Source organism: Garra rufa, chromosome 4, assembly GCF_049309525.1.
Source record: "Garra rufa chromosome 4, GarRuf1.0, whole genome shotgun sequence".
Classification (NCBI taxonomy): Eukaryota; Metazoa; Chordata; class Actinopteri; order Cypriniformes; family Cyprinidae; genus Garra; species Garra rufa.
In genome coordinates this window covers 34,938,883-34,949,813 of record NC_133364.1, presented here as the reverse complement: position 1 = coordinate 34,949,813, position 10,931 = coordinate 34,938,883, and the positions used below count along the sequence as shown (strand labels likewise).

The following is a 10,931-nucleotide window of genomic DNA, read 5'->3' as shown; positions in this document are numbered from 1 at the left end:
CATCTCTGAGATGTTAACCTCCTCGCCGTCGTTAAACTCCTTCAGCAGGTCAGCCTGGTAAGCCTGAAGGATGGCCATGGTGTGCAAACATGAACCAGCCTGACCTGCTGCCGTATATGCCTTGCCCACCATGATGGATGTGGATTTTAATGGCTTGGTGGGCAAGGACGGAGCCTTCAGGGACGATGCCGAACCGGGTGCCAGATAGCCCGCGAGCGTCTGTTCTACCCGTGGCATCGCCCTGTAACCGTACTCCTCCGTACCCCCCACGTTAGCATAACTCTCAGTGGGGTTATAGAGGCGGAAGGAGTACGGCTTCCCCCAGGATCTTGAGATCTCTTTGTGCAGATCTGGGAAGAATGGAAGGCTCCGTTTGGGAGGTGCTGACCTTGTCCGCAGGAAGCGATCATCTAACTTGCTTCCCTGCGGCTCATGATGTTGCTCTGCGGGCCATGAGATGTTTAGTTTGGCTACCGCATGGGTCAGCACCTCCACGAGCTCCTCGTACTGAGGCGAACGGGGTGGCTGTGGTGTGTCCTCCAGGCTTTCCATATCAACCTCCTCGGAGGAAGATATGTGGAGCTCTGGGATCTCTTCTTGGAGGGAAGAGGCCGCAGTGCGGGCTTCCTCATCCAATAGGAGATCGCTCGCGCCGCTGAGTGAGGGAGGAGATAGGGGGTCACCCGTCTCCAAACCCTCCAGCAGATCGAGCTGCGAGCCCCACGAGTGGCGCAACCGCTCCGCCTCGGCGGCAGCGGGGCCAGACCCGCGAGGCACGCTGGTGAAAGCCCCCTCCTCGAAGAGGGCTTTCCGGGAACGGAGCACCCGCAGCGGCAGGCGTTCACACTGCGGACAGTCAGCCTTTTCGAGGGCTGACTGTGCGTGCTCCGGTCCCAAACACACCACACATAGACTGTGTGTATCCCCACCAACAATAAAGCGTTGGCAGGGAGGAACACACGGTCTATGTCTTCTGGTTTTAAAGGTTGTTTTGAAGCCATTTTACTCAAAAGAAATGCGTGCAAACTGGCACAATAAACAGCAAAATGGCAGACAGACAGACACAGAGCGCTCTCGCTGAATGACAAAAGCTGCCGCGGGCTTCAAACGCACGTGCTTTATACTTCCTGGTCGATGACGTCACCGCGCCTGTGACGTCACTCCCGTCATTTCATTGGTTGTAGACATGATTCAGAGTGCGGCCCGCCAATGGCGTTCCCCATAGCGTTTCTAGACGCGGCTCGAGTTCCCGGAAGGGAACCCTGGGTTTTTCCAACTCTACTCCAGGTAGCACTGTTCATAGGATTGAGTGTCGCTAGGCTTGCTCTCATTTTGAGAGTCTTCTTGCTGAAGCCTCCATTCTCTTGAGAAACTCCACTTAGGTGGTTCTATTGCTTAGGCTCTGCGAGCCTCATGAATTACCTCCAGTGTCGAGTGTAGTTAGGTCTTGGGATCTCCACTCTCAGAGTTTTACCGCAAGCACAGAGTGTTACCAGGCTTCCTCTCGTTTAGAGAGTCTTTCTGAAGCCTCCGCTCTTCAGAACCCCGCTTAGTATGAAGGCTTAGTGGTAAGCTTCATTACTTTCTGTAGCGGTGAGTGTAGTTAGGTCTCCTCTCGCTTAGAGAATCAGACCTCCTCTCTTAGGAGTTCCTTGCTTGGGTAGCCAAACTAGCCGTGACGGACGTAGCTCTGAGCTGACCTAGTAGGTTGGGCTCAGGCTCTGGCCCAAGCGATTCTCGCTGGAAGTAGGGGTGATGTTCCTTCTTGACTCCTCAATCAGTCAGTTGATCACTTATCCCTCAGCATGGCAGCGTAGGTAGAGACGTTCCCATAGTGTCCTTCGGATGGGATCGTCTAGGTTACGTATGTAACCCTGGTTCCCTGAGGACAGGGAATGAGATGCTGCGTCTCGTAGCCATGTTTCGGGCCCCACTTACGTCTCCGTCAGACAAAAAGATGGTTGATATATTCACAAGCGCCCCTTTAATACTGGTTGGCGCCTTGTTATGATGTCATAGGCTGGCGCCGGCCAATGTCAAGTTCATTGTCATTGTTCTATTAGAGCTTCAGAACCGGTCATGCTGAAGGCAGTTCCCATAGTGTCTCCCAGGACGCAGCATCTCGTTCCCTGTCCTCAAGGAACCAGGGTTACATACGTAACCTAGACGTTATTCTTGGACTCCCCTGACCTCGGCTTCACAAATCACAGATCTCATAGACTGAGGGACAAATCACTGGTCTGCCAAGTGTTTTTTACAGTGTCTTCAGACTCTGGAACCAACGCAGCTACTGTCAAAATGGATTTCTTGCACTCCGCTGATATTACTTTAGAGTATGCTGATCTAGCTGAAGCGTTTAGCAAGTCCAAAGCTACTTAATCTCAAAATCAACCCACATTGACTGTGTCATTGAGCTGCTGCCCGGTACCACACCACCCAAGGGCATAATTTTTCCTCTTTTATAACCAGAGACTGAATCCATGAAAGCTTACATTGAAGAGGAATTAGATAAGGGTTTCAACGTTGTTAATAAAAGTTACTGTGTTACTGTAAAAAACTTGTAAATTTTTTACTAATTAGACTTTTTCCAAACTATAATTCCTGACTACATCAAATCAAACATTATGAAGTATGTTTAATTCATTGCATCTAAATGTCTCACAACGCCACAATGTTTTCTAATGCTGTAGAAAACGATGCGTGATAAATGTAAGTCTTTACGCTGTAACACTGAATAATATAGTCTAAGAATGTTTAGATAACATGTATTGTATAATACATACAAAGCATGCTTGTGTTCATGAGTGTAAGATCATATTTATTCAATTTTATCATACAACAATTGAATGTAAAGTGTTTATACTAAGTGTGTTAAGACCATGTTTATTAGTAATACTCAGTTCACGAATAGATGTTTAATGTGCTAAACAAAAATTAGTTTATCAGATATAAAATGTCCTTTTTTACATTAGTACAAATGCGTGAGTGTATGATTACAATATGTATGATGCTTCTGATTTTAACATGCTCACAGATGTTTTTTTTTTTTTTAAAAGATCTGAAACCTGCTCAACAAATGAATCCTGCTGACATTTACTGGAGTCTCTTCAAATTGTTTTCCTCTGAGAGCGTTAGCAACTTCAAGGGTTCAACTACACTAATATTCTAGTGTAAAACTGCTGTCAATTCGTTGACTGCTGTTGAGTTTTGCAAGCACTTAAATATCAGGTATGATTTACTTGTTTTACTTGAACAGAATTTAGAAAAATTTCAGTTTTCAAAAATAAAACAATGTCTCTTTACATCTGTGTGGTTAGACCAGGTTTCTCAATGTGTTTTTGATCTTCATTATACAAGTTTTGATTATACTTTCTTTGATTATACTGTGCTTACATATTATTGTAGCCCAATTTGTGCTGATTACAATGTAGTCAGACTTTACCCATTAATATGTTAAGATACAGAAAAAAAAAACAAATATCAGGGCCACAAAACACCCTCAGACCCCAGAGGGTTAATAAACAATGTATTCCATGACATGCTCGAAAGATGGGTCATCGTTTACATGGACGACATTTTTGTTTATTCTGACTCTCGTAAAACACACATTAGCCATGTCTATATGTTAAAGCAGAGAAATGAGACCATCGCAATCTGGAGTATCTCTGCTCAGCTAAAAGACTCATTCACAGATAGGCTAGTTGGGTTCTATTCTTCACATGGTTTTAGTTCACTGTAAATTATCGTCCAAGTTCCAAGAACACCAAAGCAGATGCACTTTCTTGTCAGTTTGAGTCTGCATATCAAGCATAATGAAGGTCAAAGACACATTATTGAGCACCCTGATCTAACCATAGAGATGTGGACAGACTTTGTACCATTTCTGAAAACTTTTAAAACTTTTAAAGGTGGTGGTCAAAAGGCAAGCACAATGGTCATAACAAAATAACAAAAACAATAGAAAAAGAACACTTTTTAAGGAAGTGGAACAGGCAATACTTCATTGCATAGAGTTGTTCTTCTGATGGAGGTAAAAATAAGTCTTAACCCTCACAGGGTGTCTTTTTCCAGAAATGAACAGTAAGCCAGATGAACTTGAAAACTCACTGCTTTGTTACGGTGAGGTGGGCGTTTACCTCCCGCACTTTGCTTGCTTTGTGGGCATGATCGAATAAAATATAATTAGCTCCGATAGGATAGACTAGACATCGCGTTGTTTTCATATGGATTACTTTATCACAGAATATCTGTTCTCAATAATATAGTATATTTTATAGTTATAGTATTTTTTAATGACCCGTTTCTGAATGAAGACCACAGAGAGTTTTGTTATTATAACTGTATACAAATAAAAGTAAACTTTACAGATTCAGCTGATGTATTACTCTTATCTGTAAGATAAGAAATGGCAGAGTAATTGAAGTTCCTTTTGGGGTTATCAGAGAAACTGCCACAAAACCTGCCAGCACGTTTGTCGACCCCAGGGGGTTAAGCCTCTGTCTCACTCTTCGCGAAGTTTTGTTTAGCTCCGGCTAACATTTCTGAGCGTTATTATCGTCTTAATTGGATAACTGTATTTGGCCCTGGATTGTTTATCTTGGTTTTGGATGTACACTGCGTCTCATTGATCCTCTTGCTCTGTTATATGTAAAATGCTGCAAATGGACCCTCACTCCATAGACTCATCATTACAATATGATTAATATGGATGACTATTGTCCATAATTAAAAGGGCAGATGTTTAATGCATGTTGCGTTTTCATATGCATTTTATAAGTGACCCAAACTCTCAGCAACTGCATAAGATGGAGTTTGTGTAAAGCAGAATTTAGTATGAACTAAGCAACTCCAAAATACTGCAAACACTGGATTATAAATTAACTGTGGCACACTGTATATTTATAAAAAATTGCATTACAAACTTTATAATTTGCTAAACACACTAAATATTTTGTTAATTTATTTGATTGAAAACCATTTACCTCAGAATCTCTAGATGACAGTTTGGACTCTTCAGTCCATCAGAAAGCAGCTTCACTCCAGAATCCTGCAAGTCATTGTTACTTAGGTCCAGCTCTCTCAGGACAGAGTTTGAGGATTGTAGAGCTGATGCCAAACTTTCACAAGACTGAGCAGTGAGATTACAGCCACATAGCCTGTGTAAAGAGCAAAACAATCAGTCATATTAATGTGCTCATTCTGCCCTATGTTTTCCTGTTGTATCTCCACTGTCCTACCAACAATAAAAGGCATAAAAGCCCCAATAATATAACTAAAGAAAATTATAAGAGTCCCAAAACACAAACAGAACATCATCCTGACAACACCTGGACAGTTGATTCTGTTGCATTCGTGGTAAGCCCTGTTCTTGCTTAATTATTAGTATCTTATCCCTCCGAATAGAATAGTTATAATAAATGTTTTTCACAAATGCAAATGTAATTTATAAAGAAAATAAAACATACATATAAACATCATTAGAAGAGCAGCTGTCCAAATTTGTTTGCTGTCAGTTTTGACCACCTCACATTCATTCCTTTATCTTCATCATTCACACTGAGCTCAACAAACATCGAGCTCTTACACAGACACTCCTCAGCTGCTATATTAAACATGCCTCGCACACCTCCTGCTCACTGTCAGAATTGTGATTCTGTGAGATTTTTTTTTTGCATTTTGTTACTTAAGTAAAAAAGTTCATAAAAAAAATCATAAATGTGGTCATATTTTGAAAGTGGAGTGATTGTTTTCATTGATACTTACCTAACTGATCCGGATTCTTTAACCACAGGTAACAGATTCTGAAGAACTTCATCTGCTGTATGTCGTGCTCCAATAAACTGTTTTAGATCAAAAACACCCCTCTTCTGCTCTGATGTCAGCAACACGTAAACCAGAGCTGACCACTGTGAAGACGAGAGTTTGGTTTCTTTTAGTTTTCCAGATTTTAGAAAATCTTGGATCTCCTGCGTCAGTGAATCATCACCCAGTTCATTCAGACAGTGGAACAGATTGATGGATTTTTCTGGAGAGCCATTCTCCCTGATCTTCCGTTTTATGTACTGAACTGATTCCTTCTTGTTGTAGGAGCAGCTTCCGGTCTGTGTCAGTAGTTTTTGTAAGAGAGACTGATTGCAATCCACTGAGAGACCCAGAAGAAAACGCATGAAAAGGTCCAAATGTCCATATGTACTCATTAAGGCCTTTTTTAAAGCTATCTGATGCAGCTCAGATAATGAATTATATCTCTTTTGATTAAAAATCTTAAGCAACAGACGTTTTTTGGTTTGGTCAAACACATTGATGTTGTTGATTGTAAAGGAGAGGTGCACATATAGAGCTGCTAGATGTTCCTGAAGGCTCAAATGAACAAAGCAGAAGACTTTCCCCTGATACAAGCCCAGCTCCTCTCTGAAGATCTGAGTGCACAATCCTGAGTACACTGATGCTTCTGTCACATCAATGCCACACTCTCTCAGGTCTTCATCATAAAAGATCAGGTTGCCTTTCACAAGCTGCTCAAAAGCCAGTTTTCCCAGTTTGAGAATCATATCTTCATCTGTGACGTTCCTCTCATAGTCCTTCTCATGTTTGATGTTGGTCTGAAGGATCAGGAAGTGAGTGTACATTTGAGTGAGAGTCTTGGGAATCTCTCCTCTCTCTGCTGGACTCAACATCTTCTCTAGAACAGTTGCTGAGATCCAGCAGAACACTGGGATGTGGCACATGATGTAGAGACTCCTGGATGTCTTCAGGTGTGAGATGATCCTGTTGGCCAGAGTCTGATCACTGATTCTCTTCCTGAAGTATTCCTCCTTCTGTGGCTCATTGAATCCTCGTACCTCGGTCACTCGATGGACACACTCAGAGGGGATGAGATCAGCTGCTGCTGGTCTGGAGGTGATCCAGATGAGAGCAGAGGGAAGCAGATTCCCAACAATGAGGTTAGTTAACAGCACGTCCACTGAGGCTGATTCAAACATACTGGTTAGTTTGACTTTGCTCTTAAAATCCAGAGTCAGGCGACACTCATCCAGACCATCAAAGATGAACAATACTTTATGTTTCTCAATAGCTATTTTCATTTCTTGAGTTTTGGAGAAAAATAAATTAAGAAGACCTGAAAGACTGCATTTTTTGTCCTTTATCAAGTTGATGTCTCTGAAAGGAAGTGGAAATATGAGCTGGACGTCCTGATTCTCTTTCTCTTCAGCCCAGTCCATAATGAACTTCTGCACAGAGACTGTTTTTCCAATGCCAGCGACTCCTTTTGTCAGCACAGTTCTGATGGGTTTGTCTTTTCCAGGTAAAGGTCTAAAGATTTCATTGCATTTGATAGCTGTGTCCTCTGTTGCTGCTCTCCTGGATTGTGTCTCAATCTGTCTCACCTCATGCTCATTACTGATCTCTCCACTCTCACTCTCTGTGATGTAGAGCTCTGTGTAGATCTCATTCAGCAGTGTTGGGTTTCCCTGCTGTAATGTTCCCTCATATAGATGCTCAAACTTCTTCATCTGATTTGATCTAAACAAGTTGAGTTTGATGACTTCATGGCTTTAAAATAAAAATTCCACATCATAATAAGGATTCACTAATAAGCACAATCTCTTTTAAATTCTGTGTCATGTCCTTTGGTCATATCATATTTACAGAAATGTTATACCTGAGACCAGCCCATGTATCTCCACTTTTAAACCTTACTGACTGATCCTTAGAGGCACTGCTCCTCATAGACACACAGCTGGGCTCTGGTTCTGATCTCTTCTGATGAAGTAAGCTGAAGCAGAGAGATAATAAGTTATCTATTTAAACGACTTTACCATATTATATATTATAATCATTTCATTTATGTCAGGGGTGCCAAAATAATTTTAAGTTGGGGGACTTCTTTTCTTTTTTGTGATGATGTAAGCTCATTCATTTGGATATTAAGTAACTTGTTTTATGATTGGGCCATTCCCAGTGAAAAAATATTGTTCAGTGGTTGCTCTTCCTAAGCTCAGGAGTTGTGATTGTCATATATCTCTCATTTTAGTATCAACAGCATTTCAGATGTTGCTCCTAAAATTCCTTTGGAGAAATAAAAGTAGACACAATTAAATGATAAATATTTGAGAGAAAGGAGTCCAAAATGAGAATGGGCTGTTAGAAACATTTGAGATCTCTTTATTGTCTTGCTGTAATCTCTTTCAGGACTCCATTATAAAAATGCTTTATTGCTCAGAGGCTGCTCTTTCTTTTTTCTTGATTACATTGATTACACTGTTACACTTCAGTAGTGCATCTTTCTTAAAGAACCCATAACTTTAAGCATTTCAAGGGAGCACATTCTTTACTTGTGACCTTGAATGTCACATTCATACATTTTGTCAAGTATTTTAAACAATAAATGGCCTCAAATTCTGAATTTATAACATTAATATGTACAACTCTATAAAATGTGTCTTTGTCATGGTGTACACCTAGTGTACCATTGCTAGTTGTTGCATATCCTTTTTTTGTTTGGCATACACTGTATCAAGGTCTGCATTTAAACTCACACCAGCGGTGTTCAGCTGGGCTTAGGACTTTTATTTCTGCAGATCAGTCACATTTACAAACTGACGAGCTGCGCACATTCACACTGATAATGAACATGGATTTGCACAGCTCGTCAGTAAACAACGGCTGTGTGTATAATATAAGGCTCAACGTGAAATCACGCACCTGATGGCGTTGACCGCTGAATACAGAACCGGCCTTACTGACAAAACGCGCAAGCATCTCGGCCGATTCGTATCAGTGCATCCCTAGACTGAATCAATAATTTCTTTTTGAACCTTGCCTCATACAAGTGTTACTTCTCCCCACTCCATTTCAAGCATAAGTGTATAAGTTATTATTATTATTATTATTATTATGTATTTTTTTTCTGCTGTCACACTATTTGCTTGAAATAAATAAATAAATAAATAAATAAAATAATAAATAAATACACAGAGGCATTATCATGTTAGAATAGAAAAAGGGTCCTGTCCAAACCTTTGCTATAAAACTAATAGCACAATTCCTTAGAATATTATTATATGCTTAAACATCAAGATTTGTACCCATGGAAATGACTAAAGTAGTCAAATCTGTTCATTAAAATGGGGTGTCCGATACTTTTGGAAATATAGTGTAGGTTATGATTTGTGCCATTATCATATACAGATAAGAAAAATAACCATACAAATGTACAAGAAGAATTTCTTATTGAAAACACAACCAAATAAATACCAAACTTCAATAACACATGAAGGGTATTATTGAAGTTTACACGAAGGGAAGACGCAGATATTTCCCTGCAGTTTGGCCTCTCATTTACATGAAAACCCCGTTTTTATCACAGAAAAGGATTATTTCTAAAAAACTCCAGCCAAAGTGGAGATTTCTGAAAACGCCGGTTATGTGTTGCTGTGTAATCTCGGAGAAACAGGGTTTTAGGTTCTCAAACTTTATGTGCCAGAAAATGCTTAACGTCAAGTGAGCGCCCTTTTTACAGTTTGTTTGGTCAGACTACTGTTATGCGGTCCACAGTCAGTGTAGAGAAAAAAGTTGCCCTCACCCTGTACTATTTGACTGATGAGGGTAGACTTCGTAAACTTCGATTCTGAGGATTTTGATTGGCTTGCATGGCTTTTTTCTTTTCCCTATACTGCTGCCCATAGGTTTGGCATAGTTATTATGGCGCTCGACGGCGTATTTATGTGGGTTGATATAAATGACAAGTTTAGACATCGGAGGGGAGGAAATATTCGTTTCTCTAAATACCCAGCTATGTGTAAATGTGGTCTGAGTTGCTACAAGGAGGCAAAAGTTAAGGACAGAAGCTTCAAAAAAAAAAATTAAAAAATTTCCTTTACACTGTTTATATAGAAACAGTGTGCGTGTGTGTGTGTGTGTGTGTGTGTGTGTGTGTGTGTGTGTGTGTGTGTGTTTGTTTGTTACATTATCAGACAGATAAAAAAAGAAATACCCACAAACCACAAGAAAAAAATCTTGTTGAAAACACCAGGATCAAATAAATACATTGAATAATATTTTATATGCAAATTATATATAATTCAGTTATACCTGAGTCTAGGTTGTGTATCTCCACTCCTGAACTCTATTGGCTCATTCATAGACCAGTCACTCTTCATCGACACACAGCTGGGGTCTGGTTCTGATCTCTTCCCCTGAACTGAACTAAAACAGAGAAAATAAAGTTGTTGTTGTTTTTAAAGTTGCTTTACCCAACAAATCAGCTTTTCATTTATCATGATCAAACTCACTTAAAAAAAAACACTTCATAATAATTCCCTTTACAATGTATTTATGTAGAAAAGTGTGTGTGTGTGTGTGTGTGTGTGTGTGTGTGTTACATTTTCAGAAAGATAAATAAAATTTCCACAAAGCACAAGAATGTTAAAAACACATGTTGAAAACACCTGATCAAATAAATACCAAACTTGAATAATATTTTATATGCAAATTATATATAGCTCTGTTATATCTGAGTCCAGGCTGCGTATCGTCACTCCTGAACTTTACTGGCTCATTCATAGACCACTCAGATATAAGTCACTCCTTATAGACACACAGCTGAGCTCTGGTTCTGATCTCTTCTGATGAACTGAACTAAAATAAGATAGAAAATAAAGTCGTTGTTTTTTTAAGTTGCTTTACCCCTAACGAATCAGCTTTTCATTTATCATGATCAAACTCACTTTATATTTATGTTATATATGTAACAGAGTTATTTTGGTTATATTATTTTCACTCAAAATCCCCCTTTTTCTATTGTGTATAAATGCAATTTAGTTTATTTGATATTGTTATATATTATTTTATTGTTTTGAGTTAAGATGTTTATGATTTTCAAGATTTGTTCAGAAAGAACAGTGTCACTTTAAGAGTATGTACTTGTT

General features: G+C 39.8%; 1 protein-coding gene across 1 annotated transcript; it reads right to left on the bottom strand.

The window, feature by feature from the left end:
• Positions 1 to 1,641: 1,641 nt before the first annotated feature.
• LOC141332901 (protein NLRC3-like) lies at positions 1,642 to 10,205 on the bottom strand. The gene is made up of 5 exons (XM_073837863.1): positions 10,096 to 10,205; positions 7,664 to 7,777; positions 5,764 to 7,554; positions 5,065 to 5,156; positions 1,642 to 1,769 (listed from the first exon to the last, which is right to left on the bottom strand). Exons 1-5 carry the CDS (start codon positions 10,161 to 10,163, stop codon positions 1,642 to 1,644), a joined length of 2,193 nt encoding a protein of 730 aa, XP_073693964.1. The 5' UTR covers positions 10,164 to 10,205.
• Positions 10,206 to 10,931: the final 726 nt, after the last annotated feature.